Genomic DNA, 27,665 nt, shown 5'->3' with positions numbered 1-27,665 from the left:
TTCAGGGCAGCTGCATCTCGGGCAGGTCCGGCAGGTTGCAGGCCTGGCCCTGCGCGTGGCGGCTCTGCTGCTGCGGGTGGAGGAAGTAGCTCAGAGGGTTCTGCTGCGGGGCGTGGGGGGGCTGGAAAATGCACTGCGTCGGACCCCCAGGCACCGGCTCAGGACCTTGCATCTGTCGGGAGACACAAATCCGACATGTCAGACCTGCCCTATCGCCCATCCGCTCCCTCTCTTGCTGCAGGGCTGATGCTGAGGCTCGTACCCAGGGGTGTGAGTACCAAGTCCTAAAGGTAACCTCTACCCATCGAGGGTACGAGTTGTGGACAGGCAGCTTAGGATGCTGGTGCTATCAGCACGACTAACAATGCCTGGAGAGTACAGAGAGGAAGCAGGACCCATCCGTCCTACCAGCCCCGCGGGGAGCCCAGCAGGAACGGAGATCTTCAAAAGCTACTTGGACGTGAGGTAAAATCTGCAGGACGTGCAACTTCCATCTTCCACGGGAAGGATCTTCAGGCAACCGATGAAGAGGTTGTAGAGCAACCTTGTCCATGCACCACCCTGTGGCTGGTTCCCCAAAGACCTGGACTTGCTGATTCATCCCCCGTTAAAGGCATTGTGGCACCAAAGCCTAGTTTTCTGTTGCCCTGGAGCTATTTATCTCCCCCAGCATCATCATTCTGCTGTCCATATTGCTAGTGCTCAGGACCTCAGTGCAGCCCATGAGCACAGGTACCCAAAGTGGGGACGGCTCATGCCCACACTTGCTGACGATGACGATTCATTTCTTACTCTAAATCCAGTCCTCCTGCATGGCTACTTTCAGCTGTACCTACTCCTCCTGCTTTGTTTTCTACCATCTTTCCCTGGAGGACCATAACTTACCCCTGCCAACCAAGCAAGTCTTGGAGAGCTTATTACTAATTAATTATTAGTTTCAACAATGCCTCTCCTTGGCAGCGTTGTTGGTTTGGCGTGCACTGATGAAGCGGTGCTTTGAAAAACCAAAATCACCTTCTCCAGAGATTTGTGTTATAAACACCCATTTATTAAAAGAAAGCAGTGATGGCAGCTGATAAAAAACCTTGCTATGCTGACACAAAACAGCAGGAGGCATGTTTTCAAAAGAGCTTATCCCTTATCATGTTTCATGTCTACAGCAAGATTCCCACCAGAGCTCCTCTGGATTACAGGTTGTGTTTGAAAAACTGGATATTTCTTCTGGACACTAAGTGATAACTGAGTTCATTGAGAAATATGGCCTTGAATGGGTGCAGAGCCAGCCTGGAAAGGCTGAGCACTTGGATACATGCAGATACAATGAGAATGGAGGACGTGCGAGTGCACTGACCAGGTTTGATGAGCCAGGTAAGCCCCATTTCTTCAAAAAAACCAACCCAACCCCAAAGCCATCCCTACGCATCCTCAGAAACCTATTCCAGCTTCATTACCTGAAGGTAGAGACGGTGCTGCTGAACCTGTTGCTGTGGCCACTGGTGGAGATGAACCGGTGTGTTTGCCTGGTGGGATGTGAAGCTGGTGTGTGGGATCATCAGAGACGGGGAGAAAATGGGCGATGGGGCTGGAGGTCGGACGGTGCTACAGGTAACCGGTTGCATCTGTATTGGGGGAGGCAAGATCTGCTGCTCTGCAACGAATCTGCCACGAGGAGGAAAATAAGGCGTGAGAACCCAAAGCCAGACCCACCACCGGAGCGGGCCCTGGGGAGCCCAGGTGCTGCAGGAACCAGACTGGAGCAGGGTTTGTCAAACCACGCAGAGCCTGGCGAAAGCAGGCCCCAGATTTTCCCCTCTCCATCAAGCATGGACTGGAACTGCAGAAAATTAAGGTTTTTAAGGCTGTATGTCTCCTCCATGACTTGATTAGGCATTTTAGGCTTTGCAAAAGCCAGAAAACAGTTAAAAAAATACTTTTCCAAAGCATTTTATTTATCATAAAGTTCTTTGTAATTAAAAAATTTTCTCATTACTTTTTCTCCTAACCAGCTGAGCTTTTGTTTCTTTTAAGACTGAGACTGTTTGTGTTTGCATGACCACGTACAAGTTTTTCAAAGTAATTTTTAGTGCCATAAAGTGCCCTGCTGAAATACTGCATGAAAACAAGGGCCAGCAAAGACTCACTTTCCTTGCTGCCTGCTGGCACTGCTCTGCGTGGACTGGCCACTGCCGCTGGCGGCGGGCATCATGGCTTGGATAGACTGATCCAACAGCATTCTGCGGTGGAATAAAAACAGAGGACAGTCAGGGAAGGGAGAGGTCCAAACTCCTGACTGGCAGTCTCTAGAAACAAATCCCTGAAAATCCTCCCTGAAAGCATGCAAACCATCACCCCGAAAAAAAGCTAATGAAATAGGATGCTTATTATTACCTTGTCTAATGCACTCACAGAGGTGAGCTGAAACTAGCTATATCTTTCATGTAAGAAGTATGTTTTATAGATGGTGAGACCTCTAGGGTTTATCTTGTTTCCTTACACAATATTTCGAAACAGCTGGATCCTGTAGGCAGTGTCTGCAGATACCTCCCTGAAAGGTGGCTGAATAGTTTGGGGCAGTTGAATATGTTTTATACGATGTTTCCAGCTTCATATAAAAGAAAAATGGCTTTGCCATGGCACTTGTCCTGGCTGGAGAAAAGACACGCTGGAGCTTCAGAGCAAGCAGACACAGGTTTGGGAAAGGTTGTCCCCACTAGTTTTCCCTGTTCACTCCCTCTGACAGCAGCAGATGTCCAAAGGTTACTGAGCTACCTGGACAATTTATGGCAATATGGAGAGAAAAAGATTTCAGGCCCCTGAGGGTACGGAATGCTGTGCACAGCACCCTGCTTGCACACACACCGGGCCCACCACTAACCCAGATCTCTGCAGGAGGGACCATCCCTATGTCCCTGCTGTGGCACCCAGAGACCATCGCCCCCCTGAGCCCAGATGTGCCTGCCCTCCCCTCTGCCCAGGTATTGCTATTTTCTGTCACCGCCATCAGGACGGTCCCAGCAGGGCTGCGTTCGTACCTGAGGCTCCTGTCCTGGCTGTAGTCAGACTGCGGTTGCCTTTCGCTGCCGTCAGTTGGCGTCTGTGCAGCCACCGTAATGGGATGCGTTTGCGAAAACACCATGGGGTTGTTGTAGAGGGGCACTGAAATGCTTGTCTGCCCCGGCAGACAAGTTTGCTGGGCTTGGTTTCCTCTCACTAGATGCTGCTGCTGCTGCTGTACCTGAAATGAAGACATAGATACCCCCGTAAGTTTTTAAAGCTCCCTAATAGAAGGCTAAAATAACTGCTTCTAGTATGCAGATGGGAAAAGGAGAAGGAACACCAGGATATTCTCCCTGAACACAGCAGTAGGAACAGTGTATCTATTCAGGACAACCAACCCGTTTGCATTTATTGCCCCTGCATGGCAGGTGCTGGGATCCCCAGCAGCAGGAGCAGACGATCTCTTGAGCAATCAGAGTACAAGGGTAAGGGCACACAAGGCTCAAGGGAGAAGAGACCAGCCTAACAGGAGAGGAGGAGTGCAACTCCGAAGTCCCCAAGGAAAGCATCTCATCCATCCTTTAAAGCAGTAGTTTTGGTCTTTTTTGCTTTTGGAGACCTCAATTCTTCCCCAAGGAGATGTGACCATCTATATAGTGGATTTAGGTCTAGTGATGACAAACTTTTTTTCAAAGCTGCCTTCCAAGACTTCTCAGGTAGAAGAAAATTACTGTTTTAAAATTGTTTATTTAAAATTCCCCATGTTACGAAGGCACAACTCTCACTGGCTACAAACGAGCATCATGTTGCAATCGCAAACAGAAGCGAATGAGAGCCCAAACCTCCCACTCAGTTCCTCTCTGGTCACCAGAATGGCTCCAGCGGTCCCCAGGGTTTAATGCTTTTAGGCTACCTGCCTTTTATTTTTACAGTTGAATGACATCATTTGCAACTGACTCTCGACACAAATTTCGTAATGCCAGCTACAGAGTAAAACCAGCACAGAGGAGATGCGCGGGACCACGGGGAGGGGCGACATGGCAGACAAGTACTTAAAAGCCAGGAAAGGGGATGATGAAGACAACAAAGCGGCCAGCGACCTGGGCGGCCGTGCCGCAGGGGTCCCTGAGGAATTGGCGCGGTGACGGCAGGTGGGTGCTGCAGTAGTGCTTCGTCCCCATAAGGCCTTGCTGTTGTGACTTCTTGGCTGTGGTCTGCCTGGGCGTCCCCGGCGGCGGTGGCCTCCTGGGGCTCGGGTGCTGCACGTTGTTAAAGACGACGGGGATCGGCTGCTGCATCAGCATCTTTAAATAAGAGACACGTGAGTTGTCGCAGCTCATATGGTGGTTATACTGCCTGGGAGATACCATCTCCGGCTCCCAGGCTGTCTCTATCAACATATATAACACTGCAGCAGCAACATCTCTAAATCCAGGGGCAAAGTGAACCCTGAATAATAGAAAATCAAATGTTAGCTTGTGCCCAAATATTTATTCAGAGCCACGACTGTTCCAGCTCCATTACGCCTGTTGCATTTTGCAGGAATGGCACTGGGAATCCAGCAGCACTAACCAGCCACCAAACCACCGAGCTTTTTCTGCAGGGGGGACTTTGGATTAGCTTGGGATTGTTTTTTTCTAAATCATGAAAATTACTGATTCAATACTTAAGCAGATACTGATGCCACTCATCTCTCGGGAGACACTACTCCCACATCTGAGACCAAACTACCAATTTAGCCAGAGCTCATTTCTAAATGCTTTTGCCACTGACAATTTTGTTACTGATCTGCGTGCTCAAAGGAAAAGCAAATGGTTTGTGGGTTTGGGAACCCTGGGGGCAGCAGGTACCTGCAGATTGGAGTCCTGCACTAGCTGGAGCTGCTCCTTGATGACGTGGAGCTCTTCTTGCTGCGTCTTGATGTCAGCTTGCAGTATGCGAGTCCTCTCCTCCAGCTGCTCTTTCAGCTGATGCATCATCCCCAGCTGGGTTGGGAAATGGTACACTGGCTGTGGAGAACAGAGAACAAGATCACAGGGTAGGACCAGTCCTGCTACTCACATTCATAGTGATGCTGGCTTCAGAAAAACGACTGCTTTTCAGCTTTTGCCATAGAAAATATGACGCTGACAACAAATGGCAATTGCACATTTAACCAAAGTACCACCGTACTTCCAGAGCAGCAGCACAACTGGCTCATACTCAGTGCCTCACTCCAGATCTTGGTCCGTTAAATTTCTGTGCAGATGTAGTGTCTATGCACGGGACTCCCCTGTCCCTTCACTGTGACACCCTGCTGATTTTGGACCACTTGCATTTTGTGGCAGACACTGCATGCAAACCCTTGCCACACCTCCAGGCTGGGCCTTCAGTTGTGCTGCTAATTATATTTGCCAAATGCTAGGCCCAAGTTAGGTTGTAATCCCACCCTGGGGTCCGTCCTTCACATCTACGTTGGTCGTCTTCAATCCCTGTATTATAGTCTGAATGCGTACTACATCGACCTCAAAGCTCTGTGAGGACGAGCCTCATAGTTGTGGTTTATGACTCTCACGTTTTTCTTGTGTTTTTTTTTCTTTTTCTGGCCTAACTCAAACCTTCCATGACATCCCCTTCCTCTACCAGGGCAATAAAACTCTTCAGCATCGTATCAGCCTTTAGTTAGCTGCTAGCAATTCAGCAGCCCCCAATGGTTTTCACAAGTGTAAACCTTCTTCTAAGCTGTTTCCTTGGGTGTCCTACCTGCTCTGTCTCCTCCCTGAAATGTGGTTGCAGTAATTTGGTTGCAGGTAAATCTCAGTAACAGCAACAGAAAGGGCACTGAAACGTTGCCCCCACGCTGGGACCAGCCAGCAAGGAGCTGTGAACTGGAGTCACCGAGTCTGCCCCACTGACTGGCCATACCAATGTGTTTAACAAAAATAAACCACATACCATCACAGGGTGCTGAGAGGGGACTGCTGGCTGAGCCGCGGGATGCTGAGGGAGGTGTTCACCAGGGGCTTGAGGAGTCGCTATGGCCTAGAAATGAAAACTTTGCCTTACTGTAGGTCCATAGCACCTCTAGTGCAGAGTTAATGTGATACCAGCTCATACTGGTGATGAACAAGTGCGGGGAATTAAACTCCATGTGGAGATCTGAGGATGAGTCTGAAGGGAGAATTCAAGCTCCTGCATGCCCCCTGCTAATTGCAAATCCTTGGTGTCAGCATCCATTTTTGGATAAAGGCCATTTCACATGTACAAACGCCAAGAAAAGCAGGCTGGCGGTGTGAGAAGGTGTTTGGCCTGGAGGAGCAAACTGAATCCCGAAAGGAGGCAGCAGAGGAGCTCCTAGCAGCTCTCCACCGGCTCTGACGGCCAGCAGTGTTCCCCACAGCCCCGGGGAAATCCCACACTCAGGCCCAGCATGCTCAGAGGTGGGGATCCAGCCTCTCTGAGGGCAAGGGCAAGGTTTCTCAAACTCATTTCTTAACGGCATCAGAAAGGCTTTTGCTCGCAGGGACCACCGACCTGAGTGCTTCCAGCTGATGCCAGCCGCAGGGCTGCCTTCTCTGCCTGTGCCCCCGGCACCGACGGCCGGGTGGCCGTGCTGGTGTCCGTGTGTCGCATGGATGACGTGGCTGGAAAAGAGACAGTTTACCGTGATAGGGCAGACCCATGCCTGGGTACCCTGGCTAAGCCTGAACTCTGTGCATGCAGATAAGCAGCAACCCAAACGCTGCCAAACTGGGTCCCCAAACTGCCCCTCCGTGGTCCCTCCGGCTCCCCGCCTGACTCGTGGGGTTCCTTTCTGATGCTAACGCTCCGTTTCGGCCTTCCCTCCACGGGTGTCTCCAGATGAGCTTTCCCACTCTCCCCCTGCAAGTATTTCAAGAAAAACCCACTGAGTTGGCTTCTACCCATGGCCCTGCACGCATGGGCACTGCGGTCACCTCGCTACTGGCCCCAGGGCAGGGGGGGACACTCGCGGGAGCTGGCATGAAGCTGCCAGCAAGGCAGGCAGCCTTCTGCACTCCTTCTGCAGGGATTTATCATCAGGGACCAAAATAAAAGCTTTGTCAGTGAGGTTTGGGACTCAGTCAAATTGCTTCAGCTTAGCGAGTCACCTCCTGTCCCCTGAGCCGCAGCAAACAACCACAACCCTCAGCTGGTGGCAAACAGGCGGAAAGCTGCTCTCACACTGGCAGCGGGCTAAGAGGGAGAAGGCGGCCACGGCTCTGCTGCCATACCATAACTTGTTACGGCACAGTATGTCGGTCCCATTGCTGAGCATCCCCCTCCCGCCCTGACTCGGTCACTCCCAGCCGAACCCCAGTATTTTGGAGGCTGCTCTGCCCTCCAGCCCGCTCCTCGCCCCCACGCTGGGTTGCCCCCGGCCACGCTGGCACCTACACGCGGAGTCGGAGAGGGCGGTGTGCGAGGAGCGCCGGGAGCTGTGGGACGACAGCGACACTCCCTCCCGGCTGGCGTCCTGGCTGCTGCCACACTGCCCCACGTCCAGGTAGCTGCTGTGGCTCTGTGGGGAGCGAAGCACAAGCGGCGAGATCGTCAGCAGGAGAGGATGGTGCTGGAGGGGACCTCCACCTCCCTGACTGCTTGTTTGCAGAGAAAAGTAACAGACTGGGTGCACAGAGGGCCAGCACTGCAGCACCACACCACCAAACCCCAGTGAAGTATTCGGTCAGCCCCTCAATGTTCACCCTAAAGCCTTGTCGTGATTTAACCCCAGCCGGCAGCTAAGCACCACGCAGCCGCTCGCTCACTCCCCCCCACCCCTGGGATGGGGGAGAGGATCAGGAAAAAAACCTCGTGAGTTGAGATAAAGACAGTTTAATAGGACAGAAAGGAATGAAAAACAATGATAATGATAATAATAATATGACAATAGTAATAATACTAAAAGAATTAAACTATACAAAGCAAGTGGTGCACAATGCAATTGCTCACCACTCATTGACCGATGCCCAGTTAGCTCCCGAGCTGCGATCTGCCCCTCCCAGCCAGCTCCCCCAGTTTATATACTGGGCATGATGTCATATGGTATGGAATAGCTCTTTGGCCAGTTTGGGTCAGCTGTCCTGGCTGTGTCCCCTCCCAGCTTCTTGTGCCCCTCCAGCCTTCTTGCTGGCTGGGCATAAGAAGCTGAAAAATCCTTGACTTAGTATAAACACTACTTAGCAACAACTAAAAACATCAGTGTGTTATCAACATTATTTTCCTACTAAATCCAAAACACAGCACTATACCAGCTACTAGGAAGAAAATTAACTCTGTCCTAGCTGAAACCAGGACAAGCCTTCAGGTATCCTCATCCAGACAGGACCCTCAGGATCACACCCCTGGCACTGCTGGCTTTGGGGCGATGCCACGCATTCCTCTCCCGGGACACCCGTCTGACAGCAGCAGGCAGCGGTGGAGGGGATGCACCACGCGTCAGGTGAACGCCGTGGGGATGGCTACCCATGCTCCACGCTCTGGCGTGCCACCCTCCTGCCCTCCTGCCCGCGGAGCTGTGTGCAAATGGAAATATGCTTTTATAATTAGCTTCCTTCTGCCCGATTTCTTCAGGGATGTCACAGTTCGTTGGCCGTGGCACACTGGGGAGTGGTGGCAGAGATGATAACAAATGAAGGCGGAGGGAGGGGCTGGCTGGGAAATGGTTTTATTCATTGCAGAGATGGAGAGAGATGGCTGGGAGGGGACATGGAGCAGCTGCAGCCCTAGGAGAATCTACAGCAAACGGCTCCTGCGGAGGACAGGTACCGGGCGATGCTGAGAGCTGCAACCCCGCTCGCCACTCCCTGGGGAGCAGTTGCTCCCAGCAGGCTGTTCTGGGCAGGAACCTGGCAGCACACCCGCAGAGGGGAACAGCCTAAGCTAGTGAATATTAACGGCTTTGGAGCTGTCACACCAAAATGACAGATGCCACCTGGCAGATGGTTTATGGCAAACAGCCCGTAACTGTTGGGTAGTAGGAGACTGTTTCACCCGCAGGACGTGGGTGACCACGACAGCCGTGCCACCACTCTCCCCACACCTCCCAGTGAGCTCCCCAGCTTCCCACTCCCCTCCAGAAGATCAAGCAATGGGAGTGATCGCTCTGCCTCTCCTCCAGCTGCCTTACATCAACAGATGCAGCTTCAGGTCTGCAGAACAATATCTCAGCTGTCATGTGGAAAGGGGAAAAAGACACAGAAGTGTGCTGTGGTGACAGAGCAGCAGCTGTTTGCAAGATGGTCCTTGCTCAAGTGCAAAACGTCTCTGGGACAGCTTCCCCTATACATCCCATAAACAGCTTCTATAAAATAATGTCTGGAGAGCAATGACTCTAATGGAATGATAATTATACAACAATCCACTTGAAATTACTTTGATTACTGGTTTTATTTATAAACTACCGAGAGGAAGAACTTAAAAGTAATTAAAATGACCTTGTTAATTGGGCAGGTGTGTTGGGATGCCAGACTGATTGAAGCTATGGAAGTTATTGCTCTGGTCACAATCCTACACTTGATGTGATCCTGCCCAATGGTGTAAACAGAGATGAAATCTGGAATAAGTGTTTTCCCTTCACTTCCAATCTTCGTCTGAGTACCAGTGACAAGCTGGCATTAACAAAACAGGTACCATGTGGTACTGCCCTGCGCTTGGATCCTCTGCGCCTTACTGACGGTGACAGGTACAGCAATCTAGCCTCCAGCTCCAGCTCTACTTTTCTGCTTCTGAACTGAGGTGGTTTAACCTATCGTTTGAGTAACAGTCTCAGAAAGATAATGAATAGCAGAACAGCAGCAATGCAGCTGCTGAATTTGCAGTTATATGCCTGAACCAAGATGGGCCGTTTAGAGCCATGCAGTGGAAAACTTCTCAGGGTCTGCTTGAGTCGTAACCCAACTGAAGGCTTGGAAGGAGATGGGAGTAAAGGAGGAGAAGAAAGAACAGATATTTTCCTAAGATTGGTAAGTGATTACTCAGTTCGGTTTAAACACCTACTCATTCAACTGTGAAGGGACATGGTACCTTTAGAGAAGAGGATGCCAGTTCAACTGATGACTCTTCAAGGCCAAGATCTCGCCTTCTTTCAGCTCGAACTTCTGCATAACTAAAAAAAACCCAAAACAACAAAATTTAAAATCCAGCTATTCAGTCTGGATATTGTTTACTGTATGGTAACTATCCTACCATACAGGTCACTATGGAGTTTGCATGTTGAGTCACAAGCTTTGCACAGCACACACGCACACTCTCTCATATACAAGGTGCTTAGAGGAACATCATCATACAACCTTGCAATCTGTGAATAACTGCACATGTTGAATATCCACAGATTAGAAACAACAGGGCAGTGTTCTAGTGCCACTGTGGCCAGGACTGCAATGCCTATATGATTAATTGCACTAATCGTTCCAAGCACAAACGTAGACACTCCTTTGCAAATTTTGGCCCTGGATGCCTTCAAGCAAAATTAATCTAAAAGCAAAGTGCACTTGGTTATTGAAGACAAAATGGGTGTCTTTGTCCTCAGTACAATTTTCCTAATAAAGGAGATATTCCCATTTTCCATAATCAGGCAGAAAAATGATCCTACAGCTTCTGTGCAGGTAAACTGCCAAAGCAAATGTACATTCATATTCTAACCTGCTGACGATCAAGAATCAATTTTTTGCATGTTGTCTGGTAGCTCAGTGAGACCTAGGCCAGTGCCTTGGGGAGGAGGAGGTCAAGTTCCCTCCTTGTGAGGGTGCACACAGCGCCGTGCAGCGTGCTACATCAGAGTTAACATCCCTCACTCCAGTGGAAGCTCTGAATACAAACCAACGGCTGCCCGGGTGCAATGCGAGGTGCAGGAATCCCCAGGAATGTGCCTCTAAAAGTGTGTATTTGCTTTCCTTACTATTTTTTCTCTTAAATAATAAAATACTTACAGTAAACAATGCCACATGATTCACCATTGGGGTAAACTGGAGAGGATGTTTTAAAGACTCTCTGAGTGCCTGTGGATCGTGGGCACTGAAAGGTGCCAGAATTTAGGGTGCTGAAATATTAATGGGCTATAACCTTTGTGGCAGGCAAGAGATGCTGCTGAACTGAACTCACTTATATCATTGTAGGCAATGAATCTCCCTGAAATCACGTTTTAACTTGTGTGTTTCAATAATATATTCTAAACATTAACTACATGAGACAGAATTGAATTTCAAAATCTGTTTAGAACTATATCACTAGGTTTAAGAGGCACTGGAAGCAGAAAGAAGAAACGAGTTCATGCACAATAAATTCAGAGCTTAAAGTGAAGCCGAATTCCCTGAAGGATGGCAGAAGCAACACAACTCAGAAGCAATCTCTCTGTCTAACATTTGCTTATGATAACACTTGACATAGTCTGTATCAGCGCACACAGCTCTAGTGGTGTAAGGTGTTCTCAGTCTGTGTTTCAGAATATAGAGAAGAATCCCAGTTTACTAGTGTTTGTTCTTCCAGATGTTTGACAAGAAAAAGGGGGACCAGAAAAAAATTCACAAGTTGATTCCTGACAGTAAAGAAAGATGCAGTGAGCAATATGTTTACTCAAGTTAATAGAGCAAACCAGTATGTCACTATGTTTTCAAGCCCTTCAGTAAATATATTCTCACTCTTAACACAATCTTTTTTGAGATGACAGTGGTAATCAAGCAGATTCCCCTCCAGAAGGTGCGTATCCCAGAGCACTCCACACACGCACCGCCTTCCAGCACGGGTTTGCAACCGAGCACAAGCAGCTTCCCACTAGAGGGGGATCCTGGGCTGAATTTCAGGCGAGGAATAAGGCTAGCAGGACAGCAGCTAACTTCAAGTCATAAATATTTAAAGCTCTGATCAAAAGGTTTTGTAGGAGATGTATGATCCCATTCAGGCCCATAAAGCCGTCTGATTCTTAACAGCTTTAATGCTTCCTATGGCCATGTCACTGCTAGGGATAAAAGGGGAATGTAACACACTGATAGACTCGGCCAACGGTGGCTTCCAGGCTTTTGGCCTGGTTGCCAAAAAAAAATGAGTAATGAAAACACATTATGCCTTTCCCCATGTTCCCTGTCATAATAGTTTTATAGAATTACATACCATCTTAGTGTGTCAATATGCACAGCAAATATTTGGCTAACACAAAACAGAACTAGAAAAAATAATGGATGAGCACATGGGACATACAAACATGAAGCATTTGGTGCTTGCTCCTACCTAACTACCAGGTGAGTGCAAACGATGAACTCAGGTTTGGAATTCCACTGGTGGTAGGTGATGTAGTAGTGTGTCTGCAGCCATATCCACTGCTGGCCTTTGGTCAGGAACCGATAGTAACAGGACTTTCCTTTTCCAAACTGCATCACTGTTAAAACAAAAAAGAAAGCAATTTATAGCAAACAGAAATTTCATGGTGCAAAGGTGATTAGAAAAACCACTTGGTCCCATACCCCTCTTGCAGTCTGCTACTGCACTAAAATGGCTCTTGCGGCTTTATAAACACAACAGATGATACAGAACCACGTAATGAGATTTCATTTGGGTTCTTTTTTGCTACTGATTTTCAAGAGTGAACTTTGCTATTTTTAGATTGTTCTTATAACTAATAATTGGCGTAACTATATAACTAGCTATATTCTTATAACTTATTCGTGGGCTCCTCTGAAATAAGCATAAATAACATTAACTAAACAAAGTATTGGCCTTTCACAAGTACATGAGAATGCATGTCAAAGACTGAGAGCTTGAAGTCAGGATCCTAATAATGGCACAAAACAATAAGATAGTGGAGTTTTAGCAGTTTAACTGAGAGTTTTCTTCCGAGAGATGACCTAAATACACCAAACCGGTACGTATCATCAGGGTATGTCCAGAAAAATCTCAAGTGGTGTAATACAACTGGAAAATAATGAGGGGAACTACATTAAATAACCACATTAATTGTTCCTGGACTGCTGGGAGTACAAAATGAAACACAGTCACTTAAAATATCCATAATTAATGCAAAGTAAAATACAAACGTGGTTTAAGCAAACCCATTTCACTTCACAGTAGGCAAGATGCCTGCCCAAAGCGGTCAACCTGACGAACGGGAACTTACCAAGCCACGCTAACCCAAGTATTTTTACTCACCTGCACACTTCTACTTCGTTAAATATCAGGACTAACTTCATTAGCAATCCCATTAACAGTGATGGGCTTTAGATGAAGTACTTAGCAAAGGTCTTCTGGCTAACACGCCGTGCTGGGCATCACTCAGCTCCTAGTCCTGACAGAGATTTCCTGAAGCAACTTCTGTAAGTCACTTTGCCAGCACCTTACTTTGTCCCCCTGCACAGTAAGATTTAAAGATCCTTTCCTTCAGGTGTGTTGTGCAAATACTCTTTTAATATGTAAGAGGAGATCCGTGGCTAGTAGAGATGTAGAACATATATAAATCACTAAATAGATTCTCTGCTCAAAGATCTGACCCCACTCTCAATATAGTTAGCATCTACGTCAAACTGCACGCACGTATTACCAAAAGGACATCATCTGGTTAAGTAGCTCACTTCTGTCTGAATAGTCTTTTAAGAAAACAGCACTAAAAAGTACTTGAGAGCAATTAAAGTATTCCTTTAATATGCCCATCTACAGGCTTGCTGCACTTGACACAACTTGCGTCTAGCCCCTTTCACAGCTTCCTTCGTGCGCTCAGCCGGGCGACCCGCTTCCCCACTGCCTGTTTTGTACCAGCGCTTTGCCTTGACAGGGCAGAAAAGCCAGCAGGGAAGTGGAGTGGGGGAACCTGACAGTCAGAGAAGAAGTCATTTTCTCCATTCTATACTAAGTCCTTTAGCATCTGATATGTGTAAGTGGTAGAGGGTATGTGGTAGAGATGGGGGTGGTTTGCAACTCAGAGATGAAGCGGCTTGTTTAGCTCCAGCGTGGTGGGGGGCTGTGGAGTTTCTTGGTGTCCCTGCATTGTGCTGCTCTGCATCTCAGAGTAATTACAGCATCCCACTTTCTCCACTCTCTGGGGTGTCCTTGTTTCCTTTTGACAAAACGCTCTCCTTTCAAACAGAGATAGCAGAGAGACAAACAGACAGACAGTTTTCCCCACAGGAAACCTATAAGGAATATTTCTTGGCAAAATATCTGATTACCTAGATGCATTTTACAAAGTGCGTAGTTACTTTTCATTACAGTGCTTGGCAATGCAAACCAGCTGGAGGACAGACCTAATTCTGGCTCAATATCTCAGTCTGAAGTGCATGTAATAAAATGGAAAAAAACAGTCTCATGGATAAAGCATCTCACATGCTCATCCGGTAGGAACAGCACACTAATCAACAGTAGACCATGTCTGCTGCCACCTTTTGCCCTTCCTCACATCAGCTCCAGCCCTCAGCAGGACATGGTTCTTCAGCAGCGGGCTGCACTGCCGCAGTGCTCAGGCTAAGTGCTCCTTCTGACCTGGCTCCTCCTGGGCTCTTGCAGGTCACAGTATTTCACCTTGCATGACGATGAACTTCACGGACATTCTCTGGTGTTCACACATCAGCCTGAACTGGACTTTTCTGCTTTTCTGCTTTACTTTCAGGTCGACCAAAAATGAGCCATCTTCACCCACAGGGAATCTGCATTTGGTACTTTTGTATTTAAAAAAGAGTCTGAATCTCCAGAAGCATTTTATTAATAGTACGTGAGGTTCACAACATCTAATTGCACAGGCTGCTTTCAGAAGGCATTTTGGTGAGCTGAGCCTCCTGGCTGACTCTGGAGCCCAGGAGAAGAGCAAGACCCCATGAACTGTGACAATCAGCAGAACTCCCAGGGTTTGGGGCTGCGCTTAGAAACTGGGGGCAGAGGGTGGAAAGTTCTGACTTCCCATCTATTAATCTCATTTCACTCTCAGACAACCTATGCTCAAACAGGGTATCTGCCAATTTGGGAAACCTGCACAAAGAGTTCCTGATCTGGGTGAATTCTGCATGGGTTCAACCTCCCAGGTACGCGTCAGCTATGACAGTCTGTCATGGGAAGAGAGAATTCCCTCACACCCCAGATAAAGACGCCTTTTGCGACGACAATAAAAGGTTTTGCACGAGTGACAAATGAGATCAAAGACAGGCACGCTGCACAGGGAGAGGAACTTACAGTGTTCATGGCACCTAGCAAGAAGCTCCAGGTCATCTGCGTGGTAGTAATCATACCCTGACGTTCCCAGAACCTCAAAGGGTAAATATCCTATAATAGGTGGAGCCCTAGAAGGGAAGCAAAGGGCAGGGAGTGAGCACAAAACCCGATACTTTGACATCCTGGCAGATATGCTGCAATACTAGCAACCAAAACCATCTCGTACATTCACTTGGCAGGGAAATCAGGAGTGGATTTTCATATACACAATGATGTATTTTCATATACAAGCAAAAAAAACCAGCCAGGGAGAGGTAAAAATTGAGAAAATGAAAAGGTATGTGTTTACTGTTTCATAGCCTATTCATTATGTGGGTGTAGAGAAAGGCATGTACGTATGCAAGTGACTCAATTCATTAAGCACGCTTGTGAGACACACAGCTTGAGAAACGCTATGGCTGTTGGTGTGCATAATAACTTGGAGCTCGAGTAAAATTATCCAGTAGGTTGGATGTAAATGTCATCTGGGTAGTAATGATAGAAGAAAGAGTAAGTGGGAAGCTGCAATGTGTGTCAGGACCAGCTTGGGTAAAAGAAAAAGTAATTGTTCCCATGGAAAAGCTTGGGAAATTATAACCAGCAAAAATGTTTCTATGCTGGTAGTAAAGATAAGAATAGGCATGGGGCTGATTTTAAGGACTGTTATTTCTATGGTAGGTAGAGGAGGAATCGACAAAGTATTTAGATAGGCACATTGCAATGGCTTACCTGACTATTCTGCTGTCAATTCTATATTTTCCATTTTCTAGGCAAAATATGAGATTTTTTTTTTTTAAGCAGGTGTCCTAACAACACTGAGCTTGTGCACAGCCTTCACTGGAGCCTGCTAGCTTATGATAACGAAACAGCACTGAAATGTGAGGAGAAAACCACTATTTTTGCCTCTAGTCCCTACATCAGCATGCCACCTTCTGTCCCCTAGTGCTCAAGTACACTCTTGCTTGCACCAATTCAAGCACGGCACTTACTCGGTGAGGCAGGACTTGTGGTAATTTGGCTCCACCTATTTGTTTTGGCTGCTGGATGTGCTGATAGCACGAGGCTCATCTGCCAAGTTCAGTGCGTTCCTCAGGAATAAGGAGGCGGTGTGTTAGCGAAACGGTTAACGATTCAAAACTGGGGCAGGCTGAAGGTGTCACTGCCTATCAAACGTGCCTCTCCCGCTGCCCTTCTCTTGGTGTGTCGAGTGACCCTCTTCAGGAAGGTGAATGCCATAAAGTGGCCAAGAATATGAGCAAAAAATTATTTACGTGTAAGTACATTTGGGTTTGGATGGATCAGTCCTGAGTCTTCTGGATGTTAATGTGAGAAGTTCTCCTGTCTTGGCTGAGCAACCCAGCTCCACATTGGTACTCTTGAGAGACACAGTGGGCATAGATTACTCAACTAAAGAGAGCTCAGACAGGTCTATAACCTCCCTCTTCCCCACAACTGCGGGCAGTCTGGCACCAAATGGGAAACAGGGGAAAAGGAAGGACAGCCAGGGATCTGCTCAACAGCAGCCCCAGGAGATCAAGGTCTGAGCAGGAGCTCCTGAGTCCCAGCACAAGGGGTTGGCTGGAAGAGCCAGTCCTGGACACTGTCTGATGGCAAATCTCTTGAAACAGAGTGCACTTAGTACATAGTGGTCTTCACCACAATACAGCTTTATTTATTCAAATAACTTTTCATAGAGCACTGTGTTCCTTTTCTTCATGTGACCCAGATTTCTGTTAATGATGATAATATATGTATTTATTAAAGTGTCCTTCCTTGCTGCCTCTTTGGCAGAACGCGCCAGTGTCTCTCCTGTCTTTAATGACGTGCTTATATTCAAGACAATAATGTCTTTCAGATGCACATCAGATAAACATTTAAGCTGATCAGGAAAGTATTATGCTTTCCTGACTTCCGCCAGAATTCTTTAAATGAGAAAGCAACCCCAAAATGCTCCTCATCTGTCACTTGACAAGGAGTTGCCTTGCTTGTGGAACAACTTAAAAGTGTCTTGTTAGCTTAAGTTCCAGCCTTGAGGCCTGCAACTCGCTGTGCAAATGGAAACGCACAGTCTTCAGAGAGCCTTTCGAGTGCAGCCTTTTAATAAATGAAGGGAAAATAAGGAGAGGACCACAGTGCAGAAGAGAACTAGATCATTATCAAAGTTGACAGGTTTTCTTCCTCTGCACATATTTACATGTAGACCCAGAATACAGATTTTTCCTAGTTTTCTGATGTTTATCCAGATCTGTGGAGTGCTTTCTGCATTACCTATCTTTACTCCAATTTATGTTGTCATCATGACAGCAAAGTTCCTGATTCCAACTCATGCTGGCTACCCTCTGCCCCCACCGATGGCACACCTCGGCGTCAGGCGGTGTGAGCTGATGCAAATAAGCAAGAAACAGCAAAATACCCAACAACATTTCACAGCGTCCTGCGGACTGTACTGGAGAGAGGTTTGAATCGGTGATTAAATAAGACAAGGCACACAATCCCCCACTCACTCTTGGGTCTGGGCTCACCGCTTGCATCCAGGGCTGTCACAAACTCTGCCTCAGCATCTGCATCAGCTCAATTTACTCTCAGTAACAATGGTTTCCTCACTGGGGATATCAGTGGGACCAGAGTGGCTGCAAGCACCCGGTGCAGAGAGATTCCTCTCTGAGTCATAACCCAGATTCATCAAAAGACTCTTTGATAGGTTTCAAAGCAGCTCCTGCTTGCCTTATTCACAGGAACCGCTGGGACACAGCCCTTTGGAAAACCAGCTCACTTCATCAGACAGTGAAGTAAGGGACTTAGGGCTCTTTCACGAATCTTAACATTAATCACTTGATTCTGAAAATGTGCATTATTGGACAGGCCAATTAAAGTCTAACAAAGTCACTCCAGCAAGATCTCGACAACACGAATAATAAGCCGACTGTCCGAAACCACACAGCATTAACTGTAGGGCTGTTGCAGGGTCAGGTCCTCCATGCTTCAAGGTATGATGCGTGAGGTACACATCTTGTTTACTACATAAATGCAAGTTATTATTCATTTATATTTGCAGTCTCTCTTTCTTGCTCTAAATGTGCAGATGATATTTAGGTTTTTTTCCTCCCAAATATTTTTTTTCCCTACAGCCTTATTTACTAGTCTTCTATTTCTAGTAATGACTACCTTTGCACAGCTTGCAAACGGAGGAATAATGGAAAGGGTAGGATTTCGCAATGTGCTTATGCATACATGTCAAATACAGAGAAGTAAAAGAGTGAACAAAAACCTCCAGCTTCTTTTGAAGAATCCTATATTAATCAGCTTAATAAAGTGGTTCCAGTCTTTTCATTCACCAAGCTGAATCCGAGCTCACTGTATGGCATCGTCAAAAACAAATCTGCAATTAAATCATCTAATCCACTGTTTTTTCTTTTATTTTTATAAATTCCATCATTTCTCAAGGTGAAAATCTAAAGTTTATTGACACACCAAAAGATTTAGAAGGATTCCTGGAAGCTGTAGCTGGAAAACAGAGGAGCTAAACCAATACAGCGAACAGGACCTACACTGCTCAGTTTTAATGACTTAGCATCTTGGTGAAGTTAGACATTTTTCTAGACATTTTCCCACCATTTTATATGGTTTCTTACCTACCTAAAATATGGAAAAGAGCAAAGCATTTAAGGATGCCTAATAAGTAAGTTCAGAGTATTATTACTTACTCAGTTGCATTTAATTAGAGCTATTCTACTCAGGATCTCAGGCAATAGCTACACAAAGTTTTCTATTTTTAAACTACAGTTTGTTTATTCTTCAGTGACCAAAACCAAATCTCTTACCTGTGGTCCAAGAACAAAAACTTCCATTCCAAACTATGCCTCGATGTAAATTCTTCACATGGCTCTTCAACATTGCAGAGCTCCTGCAAAACAGTTGGCCCATTCAGACATTTAACTCTATGAAATGACAAAAGAAGCCCTCTATCAAGACCAAGGATGCATCTTCTTGGTATAATAAACCCTAGCAAAATACAGTGCTTTTAAAGCACTTGACTTATTTTCCTCTAAGGAATGTATAAGCCTTGTTTTATAGATGCATAAACTGATAAAAAGTGGCTGAATAATCTACCCTGGGCTGAATTTCAGAGCTAGGATAAATAGTCCAAGGGCCTCATCTTGCAGTCTGTAGGCAAATTTCCCAGCTTTTTGTAAATATTGGTATCTGAAGATGGATGACAGCACCAGGTCCAGCCTCAAACCAAGCTGGCTAATGCTCTCTTGAGCAAGAAGCACCTACGGTCATTATCCCTGTCATCACTGCACTGCGCCACAGGATACTTGCAGATCAGCAGAAAGAGTCCATGAAACATGGTGTTGACAGTGTTTCAAGATGTGGGTGGCCTTCTTACACAAAGGAGCGGTGGGATGTATTTCTTTAAAGGCTGCAACTTTTCAAGCGGTTTAGCTGGTGACCTTGTATTGGTGCTTCCTGGGCTGACTGCTCTGAGACACCCCATCACACGACCGCCTCTTCTCAAAAGCAACTCCAGCTTTATATCTCATCATTCCAAAATACATACTCACGTCATCTCCCGCTCCCAAACACAGCAGTGTCCTCTCCCATTTACCAACCCTCTGCACAAACAATCTGTGCTGCTGAACATACTCTTTGAGAGGCTGTTGCAACACGGCTCCCCTCGCAACAGCCAAACACACAGCTTGTGGTACCGGCCGATCCCCGCATGAAAGGGAAGATGCAGTCGCAGAGCTCTCACCTTTAAGAACTGCGGTGTGACAAGACGAACAGTTGCTACAAGGCAAATCTGCTCCTCCGTGGCTGACCTGAAAGCTCGTGCAATAGCTGACTCAAAGCCATTACAGGAGGGAGTAGGCACTAGACACAACCAGACAATTTATTTAAGAAGAGGAAGGAGAGCTTTCTTTTCATGTTAAGACAGGTACAATGACTGATGAAACCCAAGCAGCAAACTCCTCCCACCCACAAGGCGATGCCACACTGATACACGCCAATGTTATTTAAAGCATGACCCTTTAGGCTCTGAGCTACACAGTTGTAACCACCTACCCCTGGCTTGCAGGGAAGCTGCGTAAGACAGCTCTGAGCAGCTCACAGTGTGCAGCTACAGCCTCCTTGTCAGCCCTTCTCCAGCTCAACATTTGCAAGATTCAAGATTTTACAGGTTTCTCAAACTATTTAATCTTTAAAAAGTGTCATTTGATTGCCACAAGTGAAACAGAATCGCATATTTTACTGGTTATTTGAAAAAATAGGCTGCTTTACAATTGGCAATGGGTCAAATGGAGATAGGGTCAGTCTGGTATCACTTCTTTAAGAACAGCATGCAGAAGAGTGCACTCTTCTGACCAACAGCCTCCCCACCACTTTTATATGAAAAATATCCCCAACATATCCACAGCTCATTCCAACCCTGCTGATTATGGGGCATTTTCAGCTGAAACAAGGCCTTTAGGAGGCTACAGATCAACACACGATTTAAAGGAGAGAGGTAGAGAGGTAAAGGTAGGCTGGAGCAGTAACTTACCATGAGTAAAATATTTAAAATCCACTACAAATTTCACATATTCATACATCAGGGGTTCATTTGGATCTAAGCTGCCTCTTGCTAAATGGCAGCAAAACTCTATTTGTTTTTCTGCTGAAATGAGAGAAAGAGAGGGAGACATACACAATGTCACTAGAAGTCTGCACTTTAGCACACTCCATATATCGAATCTATCTAGGTGCTTATACCAGCCCTGCTGCTGTGGTATCTGAACATACCCGCTGGGATGCTCTTGATACCTGTAAGTAAATATATAACTACTAGGAGCAACGATCAACTGGTTCTGCTTAAGGAAATGTATTTTCACCCTTTCTCCCATGGCTTTGCAGCCACCCTGCTACGCTGGGCATGAAGCCCTGGCAATATCGATCAGTGGTATTTTCCCCTGACTTCGTGCACGCGTGATTTCATGCGAAGTTGTTAAGTGATATTGCAGTACTCTGCTCTGGCACTGCTCAGTAGGACCCAGATCCAAAGGGCACTGAAGTCACCCTAAGCCTTTCCATTAACGGTGGAGGGCACCATGCCAAGCTCTTATTCAGTTTTCTGCCCAAGGTCTGAACTCCATGGATTAGACCATGCGGTCTTCAGCCGGAGCAAAACCAACCCCAGGGCAGAGCACCAGCACGAGGGCTGCCCAGTTCCCACTGATGCTTATGGGGCAGCAGAGAGGGGAGGCTGGCACTGCCCGGCCACGGCGAACCCACCGGGAAAGGGGCTCTCAACACAGGCTTGGTGAAACGTGGAGGTTAGGAAGACGCTGCTGCCCGCTCTGGTGCTGGGGATGTTCTCTGGGGGAAAGCGATATTTTGGGGGTGGGACAGCCGCCAGCAGTAGAGATCCAGATGGACTGTTCAGATAGGAAGGCTGTTGCTTAAATTACATGTAGGGTTTCTCAGGTGTCCTGAGACATGCAAGCTTCCTAAGGAACAGAGACTCTGCCAAAACCCTTTGGGATTTCTCCTACCCTTTTCCTTCCCCCAGGCCCCTCACTCCTTTCACAGGCTCAGTCCAGCATCCTGCCCTGGGAAAAATATCTAATGAGGGCAACTTCTCTGTCCTATGACGCAGAGCAGACAGTAAAGCAAAGACTGTCCAAATCAAAGACCAAGTACTGGGAGCATGTAGGAACATTAGATGATGTCCTGCATTAAAAAGCAGAAATACTAACTGTGGCACAACAGAAGTGGCAGGCAGGAGAATTAAACAGCTGGAGAGCCCTGTGCAGGCTCCCCTGGGAGCTGTTTGCCTTTGGCAAATCTCCCTGACTGACAGACAAGAGCAGAGCTTACCGTTTAGAAAATCAGCTGCAACACGATCTGTCATGAGCACATGTGGAGAAAGGAGCTTGTACACCTCGCTCTGCTCCCGCTCAGGCAGGAAGTTTAATATATTTTGGTCCACCAAATCTGACTGATACAAAAGAATGCTTTGTCATGTTCAGCAGTACAGCCTGACACAACCACACGCCTTTTCATCCCGCAGCAGAGCACAGACGCTGCTGGTCTAGCGTGGATGCTTAACACAAGGAAGCCCAGTCAATCTGCAGATGGATCTAGGGCAGAATATAACCCTTAGGTTATTTTACCCCAGGATTGCTATCTATTTGCAAAAGGTTGAATGGGTCCCAGAGGTTGCCCTTCAGTTCAGCCAGGTGCAAGCTGGAGAAGAAACCCTGGTACCACAGGAATACAACATGATGAGAAATATCATATCAAAATGAAAAATTGAAACATTTCCCTTTGGAAGCACGAGACAGAAGTGGGAGAGCTCCTCCTCACATCCTCCATTTTTCTTCTAGGCTGAACATCTGGCAAAATCAGCTCGACCTGCAAGTGTTACAGTGCTGATAAACCCACACATCCTGACTAAAGGGCTTCTACCAAAATGTCAGCACATATTTGTTTCTTTGCACACCAGGACATTCAGCCAGGTTAACTGTGTGCTCAAATTTACCCTCATACAGCATCATTGGTGCCTCATGCTTGGCACCAGATATAAAAATAAAAAATGCTTTTGAGGGGCCAGCAGAAATTTCTGCACCCAACAGCTAACTGATTTCTAGAAATTCTCCCAGAAAACTCCGAGGCCACGTACTTGTTACTGAAGACCATGGGCTCAAAGTAGAAAAACTCAATGTCATTAGAAGAGCATAGATTCATTCCTGAAATAATCTTTAAATTATCTGAGAAGAGCTTCAGCATGCACAGATTTCACAAGTATGAGATTTTCCATATACCTGGTGGGATAAACACCACCCAGACCATCCTTCAGATGTGCAGCCAAGTGGTGAGCTATGAGTACAGTGATTTTGCATAGGTTTTTTTTTAGCTAACTCGCAGACCCTGAGAGAGAATCTGTTATTCACAGGAGCTTGAGAAACTCCCTAAGAGTTTGTTGGTTTACCCCCCACCCACAGCCAGTTGCCTCTTTGGTTAGACAAAACCAATCCCCAGCCCGGCAGTGATGGGGCTGCATTAAGGCAGGGGAATAATTCTTCAACATATTGTGTTGTCAGAACTTACCGGTAAGTGTCCAAGAAGAGACGAAACACTATCAGATACATAAATAATAATCCCATCAGTGGTAAGAGCAATGAGAAAGCCATCTAGTGCCTAATGATAAAAGGCAGGCAAAAAAGAAAAAAAATGAAAAGAATTATGCAAGGGAACAACTTAAAATATAATAGGCTAATTTATTCTTTGGCGATGCTTCTAACAGCCTAAAACTAACATAAATCAATTATGGAAATGATAGTTCAATGCGGAAATTACACATGCTGTCTAATTCAACATTCTTCTTATTTGCTCATTAATATTAAATTGACTTGTATTTTTCACCCAGTGAGTACTTATTTAACATGAAGCAAGACCGTGGTGGTTAGAATTTCTACACCCACACAATCCTAGTGGCTTCAGTCACTTCATTATGTGTTCTAAATTACACAATAGTTAATCAATTCAGTGCATAAGGAGATGTTAGATATCATCATGGCAAACCCAGCATTGTGGATGGATGGACGGATGGATGGATGGATGGATGGATGGACGGACAGTCGGATGGATGGGCGGATGGATAAGCAGAGACAGAAAAATTATACAATGCTGTATTTTTAGCAATTTATGGACAATATGGACAAGATCTAAAGCCTTATTTATTTTGTTTAAAGCACTCATTTGTTAGGCTAGTGACACTACAATTTTAAAGTTTGTTTTGTTTCCCCTTTCTTATTCACAATGGTTTCTGTCCCAGAGTTGAAGTTCTCTGTCCCTTTTAAGTCCCTGCATGTGCTTTCCAATTTGGGTGTTCTCCCTATTCTTCACAACATCTTCTTGTACCATTGACCCAGTGTCTGTCCCTATTCTTCTCTAACACTTACCAAGATCTGGTCAGCACTGTGCACAAAGCCAACTCTTCTAAAGACACTGTTAGGCTGCTCTGCAGCTTAGCTGCTGGGAGCCAAAGACGCAGCATTCGCCATCCTCCCCACCTCACTGTCATACTCTGCTTTTGCTGACAACAAGCCCTCTCTGGAAAAAACCACTGATTTTAAGCAAACTGGTCAACGGTCTAACATAGTCCAGCAACCCAACAGTTATTAAAGGGCTCTATCTTCCCCGCCACTAAGGGGGGAATTTGTTTTAATTTAGCTGGAACAAACTAGCTTGTCTGGTGAGAGAAATTCCCAGAAAGAATGAACAAACTTTTCCAGGGAGGTGAGTCATGACATCCTGATGAAAAGGACTAAGACACTGCAGCACCTCCCAGCTCAGCCCAGCATACACCCTTATTTTGGCGGGGCAAAGAGCAACAGCTGCCCACGCAGGGTAGGAGATGTCCTCGCCAGAGGAGCATGCAGCACAAACCCAAAGCCGCATCCTTAAGAAAGGAAAAATGTAGGCTCATGGGGTGTTTCTAGATCAGCTAAGCATTTTAGAGGTGAGAGTATCATCAGAGCTGTTCTCCTGAATGCACTTAAAGGCAATCCAAGCAAAAGATACAGCATTCACATCACAAGTACGGCACCGCCCAGCTAGCAGCAGCAAAGGCAGCAAAGTAAATGCTGCCTGGCTAATGGGATGTGGGAGGAAGAGAGCTGCTCTGCTTTTTTCAGGTCCTTTCAAGTTTTTGCTAAAACTGCTAGCTCGAGCGGCTCTTCTGAGAAGGGCAATTCTCTTTTTCCTCTCTCACCAGGCCAAATGTGGGCCAAACTGGTCTTCATTCGTAAATGAAAAGCTGTTTATCTTTAAGGGGAAGCAACCATATTTTTAATTCTGTGTCTGCAGAGCATTTAGCACAACATTGGTCTCTGTCAGGTTTGTATTATATGCGCTAGCAGAGTAGAAATCATTAACATTGGGACCTACAGGTGAAAAGGAAATATATATCTCTGAACTACTCCACTGAACTGCTTACTTCTCACTAATCTATGCAGCTTTAATTTCTTCTTACCTCTAACATCAACTGGGTGAACTCCTCGTTGCTAAGAAATGAAGGCTTCCAGTCTTGTCTAATCTCACAGGCTTCTGTCTGTGCTGTGATTTCTTAAAGAGAAAACATCAAAAAAGCAACATGACTCATGCCAGTTGGTTTTTTTTTTTTCATTTTCAAGTAACACTAGATTTCTTTTAAGAGGCTTTCAGACGAATCATCCTCAGATCATTCTCCACACAAAGCCTTCTTGTATGCAACAGTCATTTTCCACACCACCACGATACAAATGCATTAGAAATCAAGAAAAGGAAGAGGAGACATTTTGGGTAGTCTGAAGAAATCTTTCAAAAATTGAGGTCAATGGGCTAATTTCAGAGTAGCTGAGCATCACCGTGAGCAGAGGGTGTCCGCGACTCTGGAGCCATTTCAGGAAGGCTCACGGGAGTGCCCAGGCAGCAGGACAGGCTGCACTCAGCCATGTCCTACCCCAGGAGACCTGGGAACAGGGCACAGAAACCCCTTTCCCCTGGCTTTTGTAATGCATGCTGTTCCTCAGCTCTTCCTCCCTTGTGCTCTGTTTGAGACCATACAAAGCATACCAGGGGATGCAGAGGCCAGCGAGGGAAACGGAGCGATGTCACTGCATTAAAAAGCATACAGCACTGCATCTTTTTAAGTATATCTACGTTTAACTGGTCAGCACGGTATTCAAACCTAGCCCATTTCCTGAGGCCAGCTGCTGTGCCTTATTCTGCCCCTCACTCAGGTTCATGTCCCCTCTGGAGGTCTTAAATGCTTGGAAAAAACAGTTTTCATCTTCTGAGCGGAAACTGGCTGCTGGGCAGATGCAGAGCCAGTGCCTTCAACGGGAGCAGGCCAGCGCCCTCCAGTACCTTTCTGTTTCTGCAAGAAGTCAATGGTCCTCTGCAGTATTGTGGACTTGTCCATCTTGAGAGGGTGGCCGTGACCCTGCAGCATCGTGCAAAGCTCTTTAATGAGGACATTGAACTGGTCTCTCCTCTTCTTTTCAGATTTGTTGCGTGATGCCCTGGGTGACAGAAACATAAATCCTGCTAAGTAAATGAAGGACCTACAGCTTGATCCAGGGAGAGGTAAATGGCCCTGACCCAGCAAAACACTTTAAATAATAGAAGAATCTAAAGTCTGCTGGGACTGCTCATTTGTTTAAAATTAAGCTTGGGCGTAAGTGCCTTGCTGGTGCTTAGAGCCTTGCAGCAGGACTGAACTCACCGTCAGCAAGGAACTCCTGGAGGTAACAAATACGATTTAGATTCATTTGAGCAAGACCGTATCCTTACGTACATTTCAGTGGCAGTTCCCATTGTTTCAGAAGTGGTGATAACAAGGTGAAGGTGTTATGGGTGAAATTTCTGCAGTAACATAAGTCTTGGCATCTATATGCTCACATTTTGCCCACCTCATTTTTAGGACCTTTTGTTTTGCAGTTAGTACACACACATATAAAGGTCAAAATGCGAAGGATTCCTTATTCCCTGACTCGTACTTGCAAAAGTACCTTATAGACAGACAATCCTGTGCAGAGACATCTCAACTGCACAATGAAGTCAAGCACATGCTCTGGTTTTGAAAATCTGCTGCCATGATATATGAAACTGGGAATGTTAAGAGTCTGGCTGTGGAAACCACAGACAAGTTTCCAGCTTGCATTAATACAATTTAAGAATGTTTTATTAGGGTTTTCCCCTCCATTAAAAACAATAAAGGAGAAAGCAAATCCATTCAGTTTCTTCCAAAATGTTCTTTACAATGCTCATGTCTGAGATAACCCTATTTTCATACAACCTCTTCCAGCAGTAATTAATTTTCTTTACAAGTGTATTCATGATGATACACGCTTCCTGTGATCTAGACCGTGTGGTATGCAGAAAGCATTTCCATTCATATTCAGGTTGGCATTTGGAGGTTCTCAGATCCAGCATTTACGTTCACAGCCATCTCTGTTTTGGCACTCGGGTACGATGACTAATTAGAATTGAGTCAAATGCTTCTCTGAAGGAAGACTAACTCATACATGTGCTAAAGGAGGACTGCTTTCTAAGTTTCGTGGGGAACTCTACCCCAGGTGGGCAGCACTGCATGATGCCAATAAAATCACAGGTCAGGGAGTCCTGCATCAAGATAATAAATAGCCATGGGATAACATGAGATTCTGAGGGCACAACAACATAATTTAAGGACTACTCAGCTAATTAACCCATTGTAGGGGTGGTCAAACACACTATGAGAAGCTTGAAAATGGTGACTTAATTATGCTGTTTGTGGTCCGCTATACACAGCCTGTAAACTGGATGGGAGTTTTGCCTCTGACATCAGTGGTCCCAAGTACTTGTTCAAGCATCGGACAGCACAGCATTTACATTTCTCCCCCGAGAGACCTTCCACTCTCAGTGCTCTGTGCATCCCTTTATACCTCTTTGCCCTGTCCTTCTCATCTTCATCCATCAGTTCGTTTACACAACACAGG

At 46.2% G+C, this 27,665-nt stretch overlaps 1 protein-coding gene across 1 annotated transcript; it reads right to left on the bottom strand.

Moving 5' to 3' along the window:
- Positions 1 to 27,665, bottom strand: PASD1 (PAS domain containing repressor 1). Its single transcript, XM_050901726.1, has 20 exons — positions 27,612 to 27,665; positions 26,053 to 26,207; positions 25,178 to 25,269; positions 23,251 to 23,340; positions 22,018 to 22,138; positions 20,705 to 20,818; positions 19,916 to 20,034; positions 18,981 to 19,063; positions 15,142 to 15,248; positions 12,220 to 12,367; positions 10,021 to 10,102; positions 7,393 to 7,516; positions 6,511 to 6,620; positions 5,932 to 6,018; positions 4,848 to 5,006; positions 4,083 to 4,301; positions 3,033 to 3,235; positions 2,142 to 2,234; positions 1,452 to 1,659; positions 1 to 172 (listed from the first exon to the last, which is right to left on the bottom strand). Exons 1-20 carry the CDS (start codon positions 27,641 to 27,643, stop codon positions 2 to 4), a joined length of 2,517 nt encoding a protein of 838 aa, XP_050757683.1. The 5' UTR covers positions 27,644 to 27,665; the 3' UTR covers position 1.

This window comes from Gymnogyps californianus, chromosome 9 (genome assembly GCF_018139145.2).
Source record: "Gymnogyps californianus isolate 813 chromosome 9, ASM1813914v2, whole genome shotgun sequence".
Taxonomy (NCBI): domain Eukaryota; kingdom Metazoa; phylum Chordata; class Aves; order Accipitriformes; family Cathartidae; genus Gymnogyps; species Gymnogyps californianus.
This window is presented reverse-complemented; position numbering and strand designations above follow the sequence as displayed.